The sequence below is a fragment of the Mixophyes fleayi genome, chromosome 1 (genome assembly GCF_038048845.1).
Source record: "Mixophyes fleayi isolate aMixFle1 chromosome 1, aMixFle1.hap1, whole genome shotgun sequence".
In the NCBI taxonomy this organism is placed as follows: domain Eukaryota; kingdom Metazoa; phylum Chordata; class Amphibia; order Anura; family Limnodynastidae; genus Mixophyes; species Mixophyes fleayi.
Genome location: NC_134402.1, coordinates 8,434,998 through 8,459,162, shown reverse-complemented (window position 1 = coordinate 8,459,162; position 24,165 = coordinate 8,434,998). Strand labels below are relative to the sequence as shown.

Sequence of the window (24,165 nt, the reverse complement as noted above, 5' to 3'; positions counted from 1 at the left end):
TTAAGTACTTTAATAATTTTCGCCAGAGAATATATTTTGTATTAATCAGTCTCCTCTAGACAGCGTCATGTATTTATTATTTGTTTATCTTTAGTATGGATAGGACTTTATTTTAGGTGCATATTAAAATATATATTATTATAGATATTGTACAAGGAAAAATACATTTTTCATGTTTTATCCATGAGTATTCCTATTAATACAGCCACAATTATTGAATAGGCTATTTCTCCCGTGTAACGTAGAATGTAAAGTCTGATCTGGTTATAGGGACCAGGAACAGATAAATATGTTTCATTCTTTAGTGTTTTTTTTCCTTTCCTAAATGTGCTGTGACCACATCAGGTGTAACATCCTCAGTGTGGTATATAGGGGTGAGGGCCATGGGTTGGGGGGATGTATTTTATGGCATTAGGGCCATATTTATCCATCCATTCCGACAGCCAGAATGGATGGGGAATGCACTGAGAAAGCCATACCGGGAGTGGAATGCACTCAGCGGTCCATTCCGGCAGCTGGAATAGATGGGGAATGCACTCAGCACACCATTCCGGCAGCCGGAATAGATGGAGAATGCACTCTGCACTCCATTGCGGCAGCTGGAATGGATGGGGAATGCACTCAGCACTCCATTATGGCTGCCAGAATGGATAGGGAATGCATTCAGCCATCCATTCCGGCAGCTGGAATGGATAGGGAATGCACTCAGCACAACATTCTGACAGCCGGAATGGATGGAGAATGCATTTAGCACTCCATTCCGGCAGCCGGAATGGATGGCAAAGTAACGTGCAAAAACATTCACGTTTCCTGAATAAGGCCTTTATCACTTTTACATAGAGTTCTAGCAAATTTTATATGTATGTCAAATCTTTCCTATTGTATGTTAACCACACTGCTTAAAAACGCTACTCAGAATAATACTACTACATTTTCACTTTTAACGGCAGAACTGTTTGAAAATAGAGCTAGCAAACTTTTACAATAGAGACACTTTGGAACTCAATGCATATATAGGAAGTAGAAAATTATTGATTCCACACGCACAAGAGTGTTGGGGAGAAAATGAGCTAAGCTCATTGCGCATCGGAGCTCCTACTTTGTAGAAGCTCCGATACGCAATGAACTTAGTTCACTGCATTAGGTATATTTATAGTATTAGCGGATTTCCCCACACTAAGCTCATTGCGTATCTGAGCTCCTACTATGTAGGAGCTGCTTGCGGTGGCTCCTCCCTTTTTTTTATTTTTCTTCAATCAAGCAAGAAGATTAGTGGATCTTACAAATATGGGGCCCCCCTAGCCGAAGAACAGTAGACTGCAATCAACAATGCCCCCCCCCTGTGCAGAATAACTGAAGAGATGTGAGTGACTGCAATCTCACCCCATGATAGTGCTGAATCTGCAGCTAACCACAGGATGTGATGACATACCATGTCTGTATTGTGTGAGTGACAGCAATCTCACTCCATGATAGTGCTGAATCTGCAGCTAACCACAGGATGTGATGACATACCATGTCTGTATTGTGTGAGTGACAGCAATCTCACTCCATGATAGTGCTGAATCTGCAGGTAACCCCAGGATGTGATGACATACCATGTCTGTATTGTATGAGTGACAGCAATCTCACTCCATGATAGTGCTGAATCTGCAGGTAACCACAGGATGTGATGGCATACCATGTCTGTATTGTATGAGTGACAGCAATCTCACTCCATGATAGTGCTGAATCTGCAGCTAACCACAGGATGTGATGACATACCATGTCTGTATTGTGTGAGTGACAGCAATCTGACTCCATGATAGTGCTGAATCTGCAGCTAACCACAGGATGTGATGACATACCATGTCTGTATTGCGCAAGTAACACGTCCATTAAGGTTTCTGCCTTAATCGTCGTAATTTCATTGCTTTTTGTAGTTTGAGTGGAAGAGTTTCAATAGTTTTCTTACATTTTAGATGGTGTGTTAGAAACCTTAATCGGACATGTTAAACCGTAAGGTTTTCTGTCTATGGAATTATATTATAACTACACATAGTCATACTGACAGGTGAGCGATGTATCTGACAGCTGCTCTTCTCTCACTCGCTGTTCTGTTCCTGTCACTGAAACCTGCAGCTTAAAAGTGCTTAGATCAGACACACATATAGGTGTATATAGTGCATAGTGTGGTGGTGTGTGCAGTACAGATGTATATAGTATATAGTGTGATGGTGTGTGTAGTACAGGTGTATATAGTGTATAGTGTGATGGTGTGTGTAGTACAGGTGTATATAGTGTATAGTGTGATGGTGTGTGTAGTACAGGTGTATATAGTGTATAGTGTGATGGTGTGTGTAGTACAGGTGTATATAGTGTATAGTGTGATGGTGTGTGTAGTACAGATGTATATAGTGTATAGTGTGATGGTGTGTGTAGTACAGGTGTATATAGTGTATAGTGTGATGGTGTGTGTAGTACAGGTGTATATAGTGTATAGTGTGATGGTGTGTGTAGTACAGGTGTATATATTGTATAGTGTGATGGTGTGTGCAGTACAGATGTATATAGTGTATAGTGTGATGGTGTGTGTAGTACAGGTGTATATAGTGTATAGTGTGATGGTGTGTGTAGTACAGGTGTATATAGTGTATAGTGTGATGGTTTGTGTAGTACAGGTGTATATAGTGTATAGTATGATGGTGTGTGTAGTACAGGTGTATATAGTGTATAGTGTGGTGGTGTGTGTAGTACAGGTGTATATATTGTATAGTGTGATGGTGTGTGCAGTACAGATGTATATAGTGTATAGTGTGATGGTGTGTGTAGTACAGGTGTATATAGTGTATAGTGTGATGGTGTGTGTAGTACAGGTGTATATAGTGTATAGTGTGATGGTGTGTGTAGTACAGGTGTATATAGTGTATAGTGTGATGGTGTGTGTAGTACAGGTGTATATATTGTATAGTGTGATGGTTTGTGTAGTACAGGTGTATATAGTGTATAGTGTGATGGTGTGTGTAGTACAGGTGTATATATTGTATAGTGTGATGGTTTGTGTAGTACAGGTGTATATAGTGTATAGTGTGATGGTTTGTGTAGTACAGGTGTATATATTGTATAGTGTGATGGTTTGTGTAGTACAGGTGTATATAGTGTATAGTGTGATGGTGTGTGTAGTACAGGTGTATATATTGTATAGTGTGATGGTTTGTGTAGTACAGGTGTATATATTGTATAGTGTGATGGTTTGTGTAGTACAGGTGTATATAGTGTATAGTGTGATGGTGTGTGTAGTACAGGTGTATATATTGTATAGTGTGATGGTTTGTGTAGTACAGGTGTATATAGTCAGAGCCGATTTAGATCTCACGGGGCCCTATGCAAGATATTGGTTTACCCCCTCCCCTCCTTGAACCAAGCCATAGCACTATATTTTTTTAGCATAGCATATACTTCTATAGTTAAATAGAAAGGTAAGCTATGTGCAGCTGCACACCACGCTGCTCCTCCTGCATCATCATGCAGTCCCTCATTATTGTCCCTCTCATCACACTGTGCCCTAATTTATCATTACACTGCATCACACTGTGGTCCCTCATTACTGTCCCTCTCATCACACTGTGCTCTCCCTTTTCATTACACTGCATCACACTGCAGACCCTCATTACTGTCCCTCTCATCACACTGTGCCATCCATTATCATTACAATGCATCACACTGTGGCCCCTCATTACTGTCCCTCTCATCACACTGTGCTCTCCTTTATCATTACACTGCATCACACTGCGACCCCTCATTACTGTCCCTCTCATCACACTGTGCCATAATTTATCATTGCACTGCATCATACTGCATCCCCTCATTACTGTCCCTCCTTACTCTGCACCCTCCTTTATCATTACACTGCAGACCTCATTACTGTCCCTCTCATCACACGGTGCCCTAATTTATCATTACACTGCATCACACTGCAGCCCCTCATTAATGTCCCTCATTACACAGAGACCTCCTTTATAATTACACTGCATCACACTGCGGTCCCTCATTACTGTCCGGCTCATTAAACTGTGCTCTCCTTTATCATTACACTGCATCACACTGCAGCCCCTCATTACTGTCCCTCATTACACTGTGCCCTCCTTTACCATTACACTGCATCACACTGTGGCCCCTCCTTATTGTCCCTCTCATCACACTGTGCTCTCCTTTATCATTACACTGCATCACACTGTGGACCCTCATTGCTGTCCCTCTTATCACACTGTGCTCTCCTTTATTATTACACTGCATCACACTGCAGCCCCTCATTAATGTCCCTCATTACACACTGACCTCCTTTATAATTACATTGCATCACACTGCGGTCCCTCATTACTGTCCCGCTCATCACACTGTGCTCTCCTTTATCATTACACTGCATCACACTGCAGCCCCTCATCACTGTCCCTCATCACACTGTGCCCTCCTTTATCATTACACTGCATCACACTACGATCCCTCATTACTGTCCCTCTCATCACACTGTGCCCTCCTTTGACATTACACTGTATTACACTGTGGTCCCAGCAGTTAAAGAATAATGACCATGGACGTCATATTTTGTCAATGGATCTAGCAGAATTTTGAATTATACTGGTCATATTCTTCATACAATGAATATTAAGCTCAGTGGTTGAAGTGGAAGTTTAGAAGTGGCGGTATGAAAAATGTAATGGGAATGTAAACAAGTGAATGGAATTTTTTTATTTTTACAATGAAGGCAGTATGAGAAGCATTGGTATGGCCTACTACCATATACACCCCACTTCCACTACAGCTTAACTTTCAATTCACTCAAATTTTACTGTATCTTTAACTAAATTTAGGTATTAATCACAATTAACATGTCAAGAAACTGCAGTTCAGGGTTAGCAAGCCCAGTAATAACATGGGACGGTACCTGTCATGTGGTGTACGTCCCATGTGACACAGAGCAGGCACACACTTAGAGGAGCAAGGGAGGAGTCCGGTCACCTAGCTGTAACACCAGCTCCTCCCCCGACTATTGGCATCACCCGCCCTCAACTCGCGCTCATGGGGGGGGATGCCGTGAGTCGGAAGAGGGGCTGCAATTTTTTTTTCCTTGTCCACCCCCCATCTTTTTTTGCTGCGGGCCCCATGAGAGCCACTGGGCCCTAGGCATTTGCCTAGGTTACCTACCGGTTAATCCGACCCTGTGTATAATGTGATGGTGTATGTGGTGCAGGTGTATATAGTGTATAGTGTGGTGGTGTGTGTAGTGCAGGCGTATATAGTGTATAGTGTGGTGGTGTGTGTAGTGCATGTGTATATAGTGTATAATGTGGGGATGTGTGTAGTGCAGGTGTATATAGTGTATAGTGTGGGGGTGTGTGTAGTGTAGGTGTATATAGTGTATAGTGTGGGGAGTGTGTAGTGCAGGTGTATATAGTGTATAGTGGGGTGGTGTGTGTAGTGCATGTGTAACTAGTGTATAGTGTGGGGGGGTGTGTAGTGCAGGTGTATATAGTGTATAGTGTGGGGGGGTGTAGTGCAGGTGTATACAGTGTATATTGTGGTGTTGTGTGTAGTGCAGGTATACATAGTGTATATTGTGGAATTGTGTGTAGTGCAGGCGTATATAGAGTATAGTGTGGGTGTGTGTGTAGTGCAGGTGTATATAGTGTATAGTGTGGAGGGGTGTGTACTGTAGGTGTATATATTGTATAGTGTGGGGGTGTGTAGTGCAGGTGTATATAGTGTATATTGTGGTGTTGTGTGTAGTGCAGGTGTATATAGTGTATATTGTGGAATTGTGTGTAGTGCAGGCGTATATAGTGTATAGTGTGGGTGTGTGTGTAGTGCAGGTATATATAGTGTATAGTGTGGTGGTGTAATGCTGTCTTACACAATCTGTGGTCCTACATGTGCCAGGATACACTGGTGTATTGTATAATGTGTAACAACGTAATAACCTGAACAAGGGCTGTCCCAAAAAAAATTTGACTGCTGTACAAGGCTGCTAGTGTGACGAAGTAGACCTGCATAGTGTAATGTGTAGTGTACTGATCTGCATAGTGTATAGTGTGTAGAAGAGGGTAGTATATGATGTGTGTTAAAATGTATAGTGTGTAGAAGAAGGCAGTATAGTGTGTAGTTTAGTATATGGATTTGTATAGTGTATAGAAGAAGGTAGTATATCATGTAGTGTGTTAATATGTATAGTGTGTAGAAGAAGGCAGTATAGTGTGTAGTTTGGTATATGGATTTGTATAGTGTATAGAAGAAGGTAGTATATCATGTAGTGTGTTAATATGCATAGTGTGTAGAAGAAGGCAGTATAGAGTGTAGTTTAGTATATGGATCTGTATAGTGTGTAGAAGAGGGTAGTATATCATGTAGTGTGTTAATATGTATAGTGTATAGAAGAAGGCAGTATAGTGTGTAGTTTAGTATATGGATTTGTATAGTGTATAGAAGAGGGTAGTATATCATGTAGTGTGTTAATATGCATAGTGTGTAGAAGAAGGCAGTATAGAGTGTAGTTTAGTATATGGATCTGTATAGTGTGTAGAAGAGGGTAGTATATCATGTAGTGTGTTAATATGTATAGTGTGTAGAAGAAGGCAGTATAGTGTGTAGTTTAGTATATGGATTTGTTTAGTGTATAGAAGAGGGAAGTATATTATGTAGTGTGTTAATATGTATAGTGTAAAGTGTGCAGAAGAAGGTAGTATAGTGTGTAGTTTAGTATATGGATCTGTATATTGTACATTATGTGCCAGAGATTGATTTATATAATGTAGTAGATTGATCTTCATGTTATTCCATCTCTGGGCCTGATTCATCAAGGCAAAAAATCTGCTGAATTTGAGCGTATCTTACACAAAATCACTCGCACATGCCCATAACCGGACCGTACGCCATTAAATGCAGCTATGTCTGCTCTGTCTTAGTACGTAAAGAACACTTACTCAGCCTACGGTTCTGGGACTGAACAGGGCGTTGATGAGCGTTTGGCCGTAGTCAGTTTACAGTAAGGATGTGATAAAACTCAAGCGCACGCAGCCACATCCTAATCAAGCTCTGGACATCACAAAGTTATCTGTCTGTCACATCTCTTGCTCCAGCTACAGGGCTAGTCTAAGTCCTGAGGATATACAGCTATAACATACAAACAGGAGCAACTGTAAAATATATTTAATGTTCAGTAGACATTAAGAATATCCTAATAAATGTTCTATCATTAATGCCCATATCATTAACAGGTGACATTAGTTCAACATCTATAATCCACAGGGTATTGGGCGCATCCTGCAGGGTCTTGTGTAGTAGAGAAGATCAGATCTACCCCTGAATTCATCAGATCAATGAACAAATGCTCGATGCGCTCAGAATGTGCAACTGGGTGAATCATAGTAAACACATTTATTGTACAATATAATGTGTAAAATGAGCACAGACATCACTAACATGCACTCCATACACAGTATATGGCACAACAAACCTTGTACTATGAGGTTAAACACATGAACAAAGCAAAGTTACTTGTGGTATTTGCCTTGGTTGAAAGTCAGCAATAATATTTGAGTCACTGATATATTTAGGAAGCAAAATCAGGGCTACATTTTATAATTTATATACCAGGATTTTGCTTTGTATATGATTTATTGTCCAAACTGATAACATGTAATGTGACATAGCAACACTTCTCTAGTTCATGTTTAAGGTATTGGAGCTAATTATGAGAAGGATAATAACAATCACAATAATGCTGATATCATTGGTGATAGTGAAGATCTGGTGACATTCTCTAGAATCACAAATTGGGCAGAAAAACTATAGATTTTCCCTTGACATAGACATTGAACTACATGTCTGCTGTATCATACCAACTTTAGGGTGACTGCTCTATGCTGGTAACATCTGTGTATAAAGCAGGTACAGATGTGTTTGAAAAGATTTAGCAACTAGATATTTGTCATGTCAGTTCTGTACAAGCTCTTAATCCCCAAAATAATGCAGATTCAACAATCATGAAAGTCACCATATCTAAAGCTATATGTTTGCTAATTATATGTCTATGGAGAGTCCTCTAGAATTTGCTGTACTTTTTACTCTGTGGCCACGACTGTAAAGTTTAAAAAAATGTTAAGAATCAGATAAGGTCTGAGATTATCAGGGATAAAAAATGCTGATACTAGATGTAATAATATACTGTATGAGATACACACACATATTGTAAGGATTCTCATAGATACTCATAGGGACCGATGTCCGGCTGGGCACATTTCCGGGTGCTACTCTACACTGATATAAATAATTTTCCTTTGCACCTCTATGGGATTTAAATAATACTCTGTGATGATGCATCGCTACAGAGTGCCCTCCCAACCATTTCGGAGTCACTTAGTGGCACATGACTTAGACATGAGGACACAGGTCATGCAGTCTTCAGGTTATTGAAATCCAAGGAAATATTCATAATAATTCACAGTATTAGTTGTTATTCTTTATAAAATACAAGATGTCCTAAAGAACACTGAAATGATGACATAAGAACGCAGTGATTATACAGATATTATATACTATATATTAGAATTCCTTGTGTATTACATCTATGAATTTTGACACTATGGACACTTCCAATACGATAAAATATAATAATTCAGAGATGTTTTTTCACAGTGTTCATCACAGAGACTATCAGCAGCTCCAAGCTTTAATCTTTGCTATTGATGAGATTAACAGTAACCCGGACATTCTGCCCAATATTACTTTGGGATATCATGTGTACGATTCTTGTGGAAACATAATTAAAGTTATAAAAGATGTTCTACAGATAATATCTGGGCACGAGAAGGAAGCTCCTAATTATGTATGTATGGAACATGGTAAACTGGCTGGGTTTATTGGAGATAAACTGTCTCCCACTACACTTCCCATGGCACAATTACTGAATGTCTATGGATATACGCAGGTAATTGCTGTAAAGTGCATATGTGAGGATTATGTAGTAGATCTAATGACTGGTTGTTATTTTCTGTTGAATTCATGTATGACAATGTATATTGTATGTAGCCTTGTAATGTAACCTCAACGTGTGCTTTGCTAGGTGACATGAGTTTGAACTTATGCAAGTGTCATTAATCTGTTGAAAATAGCCAAACCAGGGAGAGATAGGATCTTGGAGAAGTTTGAAGCCCAAAGTTGAAAACTATATAAGCAGAATGAGCAAAGGTGAGAATTCAAGGTCCTGTGGACATTCCGATCTCAGCTCACATGGAAACACTGTGACATTTGAGAGATCAATCTGTCATAATTGACAGCTAAACTCCAAAGGTGGGGGGTGAAAACTATGTGGAAAAAGGGTTTAAAATGTTCTGCCTTAGATAATAATGTGTGCATTTTCATGGGGGGTCTATCAAGACTGAAAAATTCCATCCTATTTAATTGTGTCCCCTTTAGACACCAGGGGGACACCAGGGATATTGTGCCTATAGCAACCAATCAGATTCTAGCTGTGACTTTGTAGAAAGCAATAGATAAATGATAACTAGAATCTGATTGGCTGCTATAGGCAACACCTCCACATTTTCAAACCCGCAGTTTAGTAAATCTAGCCCCAGGTCTTACTTAGTAAATAGTACTCTGGTTTAATTTCCTATTTTATTTTATGAAACTGATTTGTGCAACATATTGTATGTTTTGTTATTAATTTTTGTAAATAAACCTTGGAAACATTTTTCAGATTAAATAAATCTTATTTAGCATATTCTCCGTGATACTATGTGAACTTACAAAGCACCGGGAGGCTCATGCTATATGTGTATGTGATTTAAGTGTGTAACAATAATAAGTGGTGTTGGTGAACATAAGGATGCCAGAGTAAATCCATCATGGTGGCAGAAAAGGTGTATTCATTGTTAAGTAACTAAGGTAACAGCAATCACGGCCAGCTGTTCAGATTTCTGTATCTGAGACAGGCTGGGGTGTTCGTGACAGCATCAAAATTAATATACTCTTTTATTTTATTCTCTAAATATTTATTATTTCACAACCAGCAGAAAAAAGTCCCTTGCTGAAAAATAACCTAGTAAGACAAACCACTTTACATGTCCCGATGACAAATGGCCTATTATACATTTTGCATTTACCAGGATATTTTTCAATCAGGAAGTAAAAACAAATAAAGACATTCGAACTCAATGGTTCTGCTGAGGAAGTTTAGATAATGAGTGCTGGACATCTCGAGAGGCCAATAAAATAGTAGAAAGAGGGCAGAACATGGGAAAAGGTGTCAGACCAGTCACTCTAGTCTAGTCAGTGCTGGTCTAATTGTTGTTTGCAGAGGGACCACAAAATTAATAGTAGCACCCCTCCATTACTAAATGCAGCCAGAAACAGGACTGAAAGGTGAAATGGATCTTCCTAGATACTCTGGTGCCGGTAGTGATTGGGCAAAAACTTTGGAGTAGACTAAAAGGGTTGGCTACCATGATTTTTGGAAGACTTGTAACATATGGTCCCCTCTAAATCAAGATGGAAACCATTGGGCTGTCAGTTCTGTCGTTGTCTGATTACTCTTAGTTGAAGAATACAAAAAATAAGTTGGTGACCCTCTCTATAAATTGCTGCCAGCTACTGAAAATACTGGGATCAATAATTGGCAACTATGGCAAATTGGCCTCTCTTCTCTTGTGTCCCTATGCAACTGGCAAGACGACTGTAAGACTGGTGGTCAATACTCAAAAGTGTAAACAAAACAAAAAATATCCCACAACATTAAAAGTAAATGCTTTGTTTTGCTTATTAACTGACACTGGGCAGTCATAGTGAATGTGGCCAAACATCATACTGAGAGATTATTGTAGATTATTCTGGTTATACATACAACTAAATGCTTCTAAGCTTAACAGCCTAGATGCTGCATACAAATAATCATTCTTGAAACTCAACACATCCCAGCGCGCTCCCGTACAATTTACAACATTGCTCTTTAACATAAATGTCATGTGCTGTATCTTTTCCCATAGTAACAAACCCTGCTTACTGAGTATTGCTAAGTAAAATCCTATATAAGATGCTTGTCGGTTCATCATTGCTGTATCACACAAGCTGAATTCTTCAGAAATAGTCAAATGTTATACTGTACAGACATTAAAATCACTCTAACTAATGTTAATGATATTCAGTGTTTGCTGCCTCATGGAAAAACATTGTGAAATGATGAAACAAGTTTTTGGCACAAGTAGATTAGCGATTTACAAAGTTTTGTGGATTGTTTCAACAGGTAATTATCGAACTAGAGTAGTCAGACTATATCAGAAATGCAGATCTCGTATCTGTCCCAATTTAGGCAAGGTAGGGTCAGACTTGCAAACACACAGGGTCAAACACACAGACATGTAAACTGTCACATACACAGACAATCACAGACTCACACAGACACACACAGGGTCAAACACACAGACATGCAAACTGTCACACACACAGACAAGCACAGACTTACACAAACACAGTGTCAAACACACAGACATGTAAACTGTCTCTAACACAGACAAGCGCAGATTCACACATACACAAACACACACATACTCAAAAACACAGACATGTAATCTGTCACATACACAGATGAGCACAGACACACACATACACAAACACACACATGATCAAACACACAGACATGTAAACTGTTACACATAGACAAGCACAGACTCACACATACACAAACCTTCACAGGATCGCACATACTTGTTTTTATTGCATCGTGAGACCTCATGTCTGGAACATGGCATATAGGGCCACCCCTTTCCTAATGCCCTGTTGACAGAACAATCATAGAGGTATGTGTAGCAGCAGTTTGTCACCAGAGTTACCACATGAGATTTACACTTTGACTTTGCATAAAGTATTGACATGGACTGTTAGATGGGGAAAGTGTCATGTATTTTGACTGTCTGAGGACATCCACAGTCCCGCATACATTAATTAATAAATCATAACAATGGTAGGGAAAGTTTTTTGTATTCTGGCCGTCTGAGGACATCCGCATGCCGGCTTACACCTACACCTAGCCATGGAGGCTACAGCCCTGTTCAACCACTTTGCATCATTTCAACAAGTTTGATCCCTCCTTAAAGCTATTATGCGGTTCTTATGTAAAATTTCACCCCTGACCAGTTCCGATCTTTCAGTATGGTTGGTTCAACCATTAGGCACGCAACACAGTCTCGCTTTCCGGGCACCCGCAATGTCTGTATAAACCTCATCAGGTGTTTCTCCACAGCCTGGACATCCTCTCTGTCACAGGATTTCCTCCGCACTTCTTTGCAACCTGAAAGGAAGTAGAGTATCCAATTATGGTTCCGCAAAAAACAGAGAATGCAAAGTTCTTCTGCCTAGCAAAACTGTGTGCTACACCTACCTGTGGAAGCCATAACCGGGCACTGGTCCCATGTTGCCAGGTCCATACACTGCCTATCTTATGACGTGGAAGTGTCGACTAAACACTTGGCCACTTGTCTCTCTGTCACAGGGGATTGTTCATCATCTGACATGTCGCTCTGTAGCTGGACAGGTTCTGAAAAGAAACAGATATGCAAATGGCCGAGGTCAAAATCAATAGCATACATCAGACACCAGATTTTCCACTTACCGTCCGGATCAATAAGCATTTGCATTTGAATTTGGCCAGTCTGCCACTTTCGACAGCCATTAACACTTTGCTGATCTTGGCAAGTTGGAGGGTACCTTCTGTAAGGTGGTAATACTGCCGGTGCACCCTAATGTCGTGCCCAAGGAAGTCTGCCAACTGATCCAGTTCTGTGTCGTTTAGGTTGAGGACTTTCGAGAGAATGGCAATGTGCTTTTGAAGCTTCGTGTAAGATACCGTGTGGGGATGCTTGTCCCCACACTCTTAGATAAACAGTCATATGCAATGGGAGTTTCTGAAGTGTGACAAGGCAGCTGGTCTGGCGAACATGTAAACATTTTGGCTAACCACTCCACATTTGTTATGCTTTTCTGCGAGCAGTTCCATTGCATCTTGCATGGCTGTTGTCAGCAGGATGGGGACTTTTCTCCCTAGTTTTCCTCGGATTTTAATGCGAGAGAAGTGCTGGCAGAGATTCCTCTCAACCTTGGAAAATGCTAGGGACACATCTTTGTGGAGTTCCGAGGTAACTCTCGAGGAGAAGATAGTCAGCAACATTTTTGAAGCTTCCCTTTCCCTACTTCGATTGAACAAGATCACCTGTGCCATGGTGACTTTTGCATGTAGTGCCCAGTGGTTAATCGTAGGCTATGTGGATAGCCAACTTCGGTAGGCTTGCTGCTTCTCATCGAGGTACAAGTGCATATTTTCCGTGAAAGGTAAGAGATGAGGCATGTTCCCTTGGACTATTTAAGAGTTTTCAAGGCATCCGACGAGATCAACTCGTTCCATTTAGCCTCATATAGCTTCCTGAAATTTCTTGCGTTTTCAACCGCAGCAGTGCAGCCCTTCATCATGACTTGGCACTCCACAATGCTCGCTATCTTTTGCCTGACCTTGAGTGCCAGCGACGGGTTCTTAAATGTACCTGTCTCATCGTCATAGCCAGCTACCAGCTTCACAGCATCTATTACATGCAGAAAGTTCAATGGGGCGGTAAAGTCTTCCATTCTCTCCAAAGAGGTGGCTCTTCTGGCCTGTAGCAGTAGCCTGCCCATTCTCTAAGCTTCTGACGGATGTACTCGTGCCCTCCAACATCTGATCCGACCCGGTTGAACAGATGCTGTCCCATCTGCATGATGCATCAATCATTTTTGACTTCAAGTAAGACTTCATCCTGGGTCATGTCACTCAAGAGCTTTCAAAAGCCATCACTGATGTCAGGTGGAACAGGCTGAGCAAAAACGTACAGTGACTATACTCTGTTCTTGCCAGGTGTGAGCATGTTGTCGCTTTGGTTTAGCTAACATCTCTTCATGTGTCACCACAAGTATTTCCTTGCAAACAAGCCCTGGCAGGCTACACAGTGCATGAAGCCTTCAGCATCCAACTCATTGTCTGGAAGTTTGCACGGCAACAGAACGCCATGGCCTGCCATCATTGCCTCAGCATTGTGTGCAAAGCTGCCCCTATTGCAGATATTATTAGTCTTGAAAATGTTGCTGCTAAACCAAACTGCTAAGACTGCAGTATTAGCTGAATTTTCACCAGGTCTTCTCTTCTCTGTGTATGTTCTAATTAAGCGATCTGCTCTTACAGATTTTACCTTTCTAGCACAATTACAGGATGCATTTTCTTAAGATGTTAAGGACTCATTGATGTTAACTGAATGTACCAACGATTTGACTTCTGGTGCTTGCAGAGACCCTTTGCACAGACTTGTTGTATAACACTCAACTTACACATGGGGGTATATTTACTAAACTGTGGGGATGTTGCCTACAGCAACTAAGCAGATTCTACTTATGATTTATTTAAAACATTCTCTAAAAAGACAGCTAAAATCTGATTGGTTGCTATAGGCTACATCTCCACTTTTTCAAATCCGCAGTTTAGTAAATATAACCCATGGTGTCTCTCATGTGTCTAAATGAGGGATGATAGCTAAGGTTCAGACATTCTAGTTTGTTTCCTGTTTCCTAATGTAGCTTTTCAATTTTATAAAACCTTTACTATTGTTAAAGCAAGGCAAGCACATATACTACAAACAATGTTTCCTTTTTAAAACAGTGCAGGTTTTATACAAATGCAAAAATGTCAAACATTGTGTTGATCTAGTTGAGATATACTTATATGTGAAAGCAGAGTACACTACTGTTGCAAAGAAGTTTTTGAAGGAATTTATAAGTAAATTTAGGGTAGCGGGGTGTTTAGTTTAGATAGAGGGCTTTACTTTTACAGAAGAAATTACTTAGTAGATATTATAGGCCCTGGGTATCATACAACTGCTACAGACACCATATCATCTTCAGAGTTCTGAGAAATTAAAAAGAATGAACAGTACACTTAAAAAAAGAATGTCACAAAATATGTGCTCAAATAGGACTGAAATGGCAGCACTGTAGTGTATTGTCAACTTCTCCAACAACAAGTAAGGAGACAAGTATCAGCTGGGATACCAGCGTGATTCAGTGCAGGCGCACATCAAAGGAACGGGGAAATCACAACTTCCACTGACCACCCGGACACTAAAGTGGATTTTGTGTTAAAGAAAACTATCGGAACGTAATCGTCCCTCCGTAACTGTAAGTCCAAAGACTGCCTCCCCTTCTGAGGTGTTTTTTACGGCAGTGCCCGCTGCTGTGGTTTTTTACCGATATCCATCTATAAGTGTGGAAGACATTTATATGTGTGGAAAACTACATCACGTTAAAGGACTGGGAATATCTTAAACACCCTCACAGGGTCTACCATGGGTGGACTATTTTGCAATCTCTAACTTATACTATCTACTTGCATCAGCCCCCGTTTTCTGGAGGTGGACTATTGCCATATTATCTGCAATCTTTTAAATATTACCTTTAGATTGTATACTGGTAATTTACATGTAATCATTTTGTTGATTGTGTCATACTCTTTGGACATATGTTATATTGTTCTGGCCAGAACTACTACATTTTGTTGTTTGCATATAAATAAATTGCATATATTACATTTGTTCACAGCGCTGTCGAAGTCAGCAAATTGGATAAAGTCATTTCAATTAATATCGAGCAAACTTTGTTGTCTTTGTCTGAAAATATGCGTAGAGCACGCTACTGCGTGGTAGGGTGTATCCAGCCGCAACACGTGACAATAACAGTTTTTACACTTTTCTATACATTCGCACAAACACACACATTTGTAAATAGAACACATTAATTGTAGTTGCAACACATAGTTATTTATATTGAAATATAGTAGTGTTTATGTGTAATATTATAAGTTATATGCACATTATTAAAACATATGGTACAGGTTTAAGGAATTGTGTCATGTCTGGTATCATTTTAATCCCCTATTCATCAGCAGCTGTCCGGTTCATTCAGTGAAGAGATCGCACATTGCATACTCTAGTTATTGATGTTAGGGAATAAAACTTTAAAGTGATACTGACTATAAAATGCTAATGGATTAGTTGAAACTGGAGTCTTGGCGGGAAGATCGGAGCACATCCCCTGGAGAGATGACCCCCACCTTTGGATATTTTAGTTTGAACTAGCCTATGATCTGCAACCTCCTGGACCTTCCTGAAACCTGGACCAATAGAAGCAAGCCACATCATTTGCATTGTTTCAATGTATTTCTGTCTGCATATAAGCAGGAGCTTTTCATGTAGTGGACAGTCACCTTGACCACAGACTTCAGACCTGAATGACTGTTCAATGGATCCAGAGCGCCTTCGATAAGTAACGGCTGTACTTATTATTATTTCGCTTGAATTATTCTGCTACTTTTTGAGAATAAATATTTGTGCGTTGGAAACACAAATCGAGATTCGACAATCGTTATTGAATAGAGACAATACGTGCATAACAATTTGGGGGCTCGAAGGAGAAATTACGTTACCGGACGATACACAAGACCAACAATTTTCGGTTCCGCAACAAAGGATGGAGATGCGTCATATACGGGTAAAACCGCAATGTGTTCAAAACCTATTTTGCATTCTGTGTTGTGAAACCGAATGTCCGTTTTTGCATAATCTGAAGGAGCGCTAACTTGAATCTAGGGACAAAAGAGAAAACTGTTTCTTTTCATTGTCATATTGCGTTTTAATGTATTGCATTGCTTAGCGTATGTGTACTTCCTGCTTAGCGTATGTGAATTTCCGGTAGATTTGCCACGTGTTTAAACAATCATTTTGATAGTTGTTATACATACATAGTTTAATCACTTGTTAAAGTCTCTGAAACAATATTACTATTGTTGGGAACTTTGATTTTCTGCGCAGAAAAGGTGTATGTCGTGTGATTTGGTAACTTAAAATACACTAAGGTTTGATCTATTGTTGAATAGAGTGTCAGTTGCTGTCTGACGAGGCAGGTGCCCAACTGGTGTACAGTATACAAGGCAGGTATACTGGTTTCGGAAAACAAAGCAAGTTTTCGTGACGCACCCAAGAGTAATCGCAACGTTTACTGATAACTAGTATCTTTAAGCGTTGCGATCGGACCGCATGGCAAGGAAAGCCGTGATTGTAACTTGGGAGCACGGGGAGGAATTCTGTTGGCAAGGCCGGTAATTGACTTTACTGGATGCTGCCAGTTATAATAAACTCAACAGATTTGCTGGAGAGTCAGGGATAATCAAGGAGCTGATAGCCCTTTAGTCCGCATTGATATTTCTGTATTAGGGGTCCTTGTTTAATACGAGAGGAAGCGAGTGGACGCGGTTTGTAGCAAATACGTCCACAGGCCGGTAAAATATCTCTAGTGGTAGATTGCGGGTGGCAGAGTGTTGAAAGTGGCAGGATATTGTGATATTCCTCGGACCCTATAATTGTGGCAGGATATTGTGATATTCCTGGGACCCTATTGTTCAAAATGGGTGCTAAGCAAACGCTAGAGAGGGCCGATGTACTGCCTAAGTAAGAGCCTATTGGTTCAGCAAAGTTTCTTATGTGTAAGAAATATGGTGCATACGCAACTGCGTATTGCGACATGTGGGTCAAGATGACCAAGGATTGTGTTAGGCCTTTCCCAACAATAGGGAGTTTTATTTCAGAGGTACTCAATAATGTAAAAGTTAAAGTGTGGTTGATTAAGTCAACGAAAGTGAGAAATAAACATAATATTTGTTTGAAATTGTGGAAAATGGAAGGCAACACATGCCAGAGCAGCGAGTGCACAGCGGAAGTAGGCGTTGCTAAAAAGCGCGCACAACGGAAGTAGCCGTTGAGAAGTGTGGAGAACTTAGCGCAAGCGCACCCCCGCCACCCTATGTGGCGGGGGGAGTAAGTACAGCCGTTATTAAAAATGAAAAAAAGGAAATTTCTAAGTTATATCCTGTTTTAAGTCAGTTTAAAGCAAGTGTTGAAGAAGATGAACCCACTGTAATTGCAGCCATTGCCCATGCTGTTAATATGCTAGAGGTTCAGCGTAAGTATGGAAAAGGGGCAGTGGCTGAGATAGGTGAGAGTAGTGGAGTGACCACTAGGAGGGATAACATCCAAGGTACTGAAGCAGCTTTTCCTGTGACTATTCCTGAAGATAGTGAACCAGTTGGTACTTATCCTGTTCGCACCATAGCAGCTCCTAAATGGAAAGCAGATAAGGATGCTATAGTCCCTGTAAGAAATTTTACAATACATTGTCTTCGGACTAGATCAGAATTACGTTCCATTATGACTGAATTCCCAGACCCTAGAAAAAGTTGGCTAAGTGTCAGAAGTTTGTTAAAAACTTAGGAAATGCACACGAACCCACCAGTAAGGATTGGCGGGTAGTGTTGAGGGCATGTCTTCCTCCCAATACTAACATACAAAAATGTATTAAAGATTGTTTGTTGGAGGGAGACGACACCTTGACAGATGAAGGTAATCAAGAGAACATAGAGCAAATTGTCTGACATTTAGCCACCTATTTTCCAGTAGTAGTAAATTGGAGTAAGATTTTCACCATAAAACAAAAAGCTAGTGAAACTGCAGCGGACTATTTTGTTAGAGCTCTTGCATCAATTACACAGTTTACTGGGATATCAGATATAAGAGAGAATCCACATCACAGGGAGGTAGCTGTAACGGTACTGATGGATGGTCTAAAGGAAAACCTAAAGACAAGGGTACAAACCTCAACACCTGGTTGGAGGGGCAGCATGGTAGATTCACTTAGAGAGATTGCCGTGGAACATGACAAAAATATTTTTAGAAAGAGGGAAGAGAAGAGTGACAGGTTGATGACGGTTGTTATACAAGCATTAGAGAGAGTGCATACACGAACACCAGCATACAACCCACATGACAGGAAACCTAGAATGTTGAGATGTTATAATTGCAAAGAAGAAGGACATATGAGGAAGGATTGTAGAAAGTGAAGATACAATCCTAATGGAGAGTTACGTAGATATCCTCCAAGGAGCAATTCACATAGACTAGAAGACTCACACCTTCCTGTGCATGTTATAGCAGCAAATGCTGCGCGGGAAAGCGATAGTCAGTGCTAGGGGTCAGGTCATACCTGTATTCTACAACCACTGAGGTTAACAGAGAGTATGAGGGAAGAACCAACAATGATAGTTGACATAGCTGGTAGGAAACAAACTTTTCTTGTAGATACAGGGGCAGCCAGATCTGTTATAACCTCTCCTTTCAATCTTCAGGTGACCAGTAAAACTATTCCAGCTATGGGAGTAACGGGGAGAGTGTTGCATTATCCTTTAACTAAACCCACAGAAGTTATTAGCAGGCCTCTGAATACTAAGCATTAGTTTCTCTTGGCTGCAGCAGCCCCTACTAACTTGCTAGGAAGAGACTTTTTATGTAAAATGGGATGTGTCATAACTGTACTTCAGGTGGTGTGTTCTTAGACATACCAGAGAAGGTCGCGCATGAGGTACAGGATATATTGGACACCCCTCAAAGGTTAATGTTACACTCTACTGTTATAAAACAAAGTCCATCTCATGTAAAGGGGATGTTGCTGGAAATACCGGGTTCCCTATGGACCAGAGATGGACAAGACACTAGATTGATGGCAAATGTAGCTCCTGTGATGGAAAAAATCTAAAAAGTGGTAGGATAGCTCCAAAAATCCCACAGTATCCATTAAAACCGGAGGTGGAATTAGGTGTATATCCTGTTATTAAAAGGCTGTTGCAACAAGTTATTTTAATTCGTACATCCAGCACAGCAAATAGTCCCATTTTCCCTGTGAAGAAGAATGGGGGGAGGGGCTATAGATTAGTCCAAGACTTAAGGGGAATTAATAAAGTTGTTGAGAGCCAATTCCCCGTAGTGCCCAATCCAGCTGTCATCCTAATGCCAGTCCCTCTTCACCCTGACTGTCAATACCTCTTTGCATTCTCCTACCGGGGAGTGCAATACACATGGACCAGACTTCCCCAGGGGTTCATTGACAGCTCGAGTATTTTCTCCCAAGCCTTACATGACTGTTTACAATCCTTCCAACCTAGCAATGGGTCTGTTCTGATTCAATAAGTGGACGATTTGTTGTTGTGCTCTGATTCTTTTATGTCATGCTTACATGATACTAAATTGTTGTTGCTCCATCTCTCACAAACAGGGCACAAGGTGGCAAAGAACAAGTTACAGCCATGTCTGACTAAGGTCAAATACTTAGGACACTGTCTCACCCAAGGGCTAAGACACTTGATGACCGACAGAAATGAGGCCATACAACACATGACTCTGCCGCAGAGCCAGAAGCAAATTCGTACCTTCCTGGGGATGGCTGGATACTGTAGATCCTGGATCCCAGGTTTTTCTATTCTGGCATTACCATTGCAGGAGCTAGTCTCTTCCTCAAAATCAGAACGTGTCGTACAGACAGAGGAGTCAGAGCAAGCGTTCTTTAATCTTAAATATAGTCTGACTAGAGCACCTGCATTGGGAATACCCGATTATGAAAAGCCTTTTGAGCGATACTGTACAAAAGCTGATGGTTGTGCAGCAGGTGTCCTCACACAGAAACATGGTGATGATAACAGACCGGTAGCATACTACAGTGCAGAATTGGACACTGTGGCAAGATCACTCCCAACATGACTCAGAAGTGTAGCAGGAACTGCTCTTCTGGTAAGTAAGAGTGAGGATGTAGTATTAGGACATGATTCAACTGTCTATACACCCCATGCAGTATCAGCTCTGTTAAATTCAGCTCAAACCAGACATGTCTCTTCAGCTAGATTCACAATATGGGAACTAGCTCTGATGGCAACCTCAAACATCACCATCAAACGATGTAGCACCTTAAATCCAGCTACATACCTTCCATATATGTCTCGAGAGACACAGAGGGTGGGAGGTGAGGAGACCCTGGGTGGTGATGAGTTTGGCAAGAGTACTGATACGCATGATTGTATGGAATACCTGAACCAGACCTTTACTGCAAGGCCCGACATACGTGACACCCCCTTAGAAAATGTGGATTTTACATTTTATACAGACGGGAACTGTCATAGACAGACAGAGACGGGAGAACTATGTACTGGTTACGCTGTTGTAGACGATCAGGATGTTGTAGAAGCTAGACCCCTTGACCCACCTCACTCAGCCCAGGTGGCTGAACTAGTAGCATTAAGGAGAGCGTGTGAGTTTGCAAAGGGTAAATCAGCTAATATATATACTGACTCTAGGTACGCCTTCGGGGTAGTGCATGATTTTTGGGCCCTTTGGCGTCTTAGAAACTTTACGACAGCAGCAGGCACGCCAGTGGCACACTCACAACACATAAAATGACTTTTAACAGCGATACAGTTACCCAGAACAGTAGCCATCATAAAATGTAAAGCCCGTACCTCTGAAGAAGACCCGGTGTCATTGGGCAACAACAGGGCGGACAAAGCTGCTAAATGAGCACTAGGGCAAAATATGACTGTATTGACCAAGACTATGATGGTTTTCCAGACATTAGACATGCAGAAATTAATTGAAATGCAAGATTTGTGTTCCCTGCTGGAAATGGCGGCCTGGAAGGCGAAGGGATATGGTCAAGTGTCCTCAGGACTCTGGAGAGATGGACAAGGTAAGCCTGTAGCTCCCAGAACGTACTATCCAAGCCTGGCTGAAGCAGCACACGGTCTGACTCACCTGGGTAAAGAAGGTATGTGCAAACTGGTGAGAGCATACTAGTGTGCACCTGGATTTTCCTCTCAGGCTGGTAAGAAGGCAATGTCATGCCTTACTTGTTTGAGGAAAAATGTCAGGAAAACTATTCCAACTGAGCCATCCCACATCCCTCCTACAGACGGACCTTTTCAGGTAATACAAATTGACTATATCCAATTACCACCGTGCAGGAATCTAAGGTATGTGTTAGTATGTATTGATGTATTTTCTGGTTGGGTAGAAGAATATCCGGCAGCCACTAATACTGCTGTGTTCACTGCAAAGAAAATTGTACAAGAATTTGTGTGTAGGTTCGGTATCCCTAGAATCATCGAAAGTGATAGGGGTACCCACTTTACTGGTGATATCTTCCAGAATATGTGTAAGCTCATGGGAATCAGTAGCAGATTTCACACCCCTTACCGACCACAAGCCAGTGGTAAGGTGATAAGAGTAAATGGTACTATTAAGAACAAGCTTGGTAAGATAATGGCTGAAACTGGATTGGCGTATCCTGAAACTTTACCAATAGTCCTCCATAGCATCTGAACCACTCCTAGACCTCCTCTTAATCTGTCCCCCTTTGAGATACTGTTCGGCCGACAACCTCATTTAATCGTGAGTCCACAAGTCGACTTGACATGTAATAATGAAGTGACTATGCAATATCTTATAAAAATGAGCAGACAGCTAAAGCAACAACAACAAAAACTAAAATGCTGTCACCTGGTATGCCAGAAACGAACAGTCATGATGTTGAACCTGGGGAATATGTTATGATCCGCAATTTCTTACACTCAGGTTGTTTAACAGACCGTTGGGAAGGCCCGTACCAAGTGCTGCTGACCAGTACCACATCGCTGAAGGTTGCAGAGAGAGACATTTGTGTCCATTCCACCCACTGCAGGAAAGTCAGTAACCCGGAGAAATTACGAGATACTGAGACTGACGACACTGATCTGTCACTCGTAAACCTGTTCCGGGAGACCTAAAGCCTGCAGTCAAGACACCTGAGCCAGAGACGTTGCCCCAAAACTATCTTTCCTGCAATGCAGTGGCGATTTTTGTTTTTCTTTTGTTCCACGATTTTGTACCCGAAGCCAACGAGGTCTGCAGTGAATTAAAGCGATGGACATAGTACAGATCTCCTTACAGCAGTGTGCACGCGTGGGAAATGGCAGCACAGCTCTGTACACCGTCACCTATCACTCTATTTACCCCACACGGTATACAGCGTGCACTGTGTACACCACCCCAAACACTGCATGTAAGCCGCTCATAACAGACTGAGACTACCGGAGACTGAAAGTCCAGTGTACACAACACGATACATGACTTTTACTTACCAGAAAGAAACAAAACACAGAAAAACCTGGCGCAAAGGAATTATGGTAATGAATCAAAAAAGTGGGTATTAAGTGTCTCATTACCTGCGGCTGAAAAAAGACCTGGAAGGTCTGATTGGACAAAAAAAAAAGACAAAAAGACAACAGCGCTGGACACTGAAAACACTTATACTACTAACCATAAACTGTGAGGTTGTGTAAGAATGAATAAATAATAAATGAATGAATAAAACATGAATGAATAAATGAATAAAACATGCATCAAATGGTTATAAATGTATCCGCAAATCCCATAAAAAACACACAAATGGCACACTCTAAGTAAGCCTGATATGCAAATATATCTTGTAGATTAATGACTCAAAAGGGATAAATTGAGATTGTATAAACAAGCTGTTGAAACAACACGATCCGTATATTGAAACAGACAGATCGTTTCTAACGTGAGTTCTGATATCCAAAAGATAACACTTGTTCCGATCGTGATACGGTGTATATAAAATAGAGTCTCTAATAGAAACTGATGTGGCTCCACCAGGTAAATAGTCTACACAATCAGCCGACCAACAGTGTGGCTATGTAAATGAGCTCCGATATCACTCGCATTGAGTGGGTTAACTACAATCTCTGTGTGTTGAAGAATGAAACGATCATATGAATGACTCCGTATAGCTGAAAATATTTCTCCTCAATAAATAGATTGAAACCGCTGATAATAGACCCCACAAATGTTGATAGAGCCCCTCAAGTATAATGTTCTATTTCTGTCCACTAGCAGTTTTGGTAATGTCCCGGTATTTGCAATAGGAATGCAGATAATTACCATGAGAAATGGAATGTATATTCAGCGTAAATGACGGTTATGTCCTCAAACTCACGAGGAGGTAGTTGGATTGGCAATCAAACCCACACAATGACACATCCAGTGTTGTAATAGGAGCCGTCTGTAGTTCGATCGTTAAACACAGAGCTAGCTACACTGTTACGGCAATGCAGCCAATGACTGGTAATAGAAGACAATCTCCAAATATCGGCTTAGAGGTACAGTGTGTCTGTAGTCATCACCAAATGGTGAT

The 24,165-nt window shown here is 40.9% G+C and overlaps 1 protein-coding gene across 1 annotated transcript in view; it reads left to right on the top strand.

Moving 5' to 3' along the window:
* The first annotated feature begins 8,617 nt into the window (after positions 1 to 8,617).
* Positions 8,618 to 24,165, top strand: part of LOC142111061 (extracellular calcium-sensing receptor-like) — a 34,797-nt gene continuing 19,249 nt past the window's right edge. Inside the window, exon 1 of the mRNA XM_075193794.1 lies at positions 8,618 to 8,962. Within this exon, the coding sequence (XP_075049895.1) occupies positions 8,618 to 8,962 (345 nt within the window). The remainder of the gene's footprint in view (positions 8,963 to 24,165) is intronic.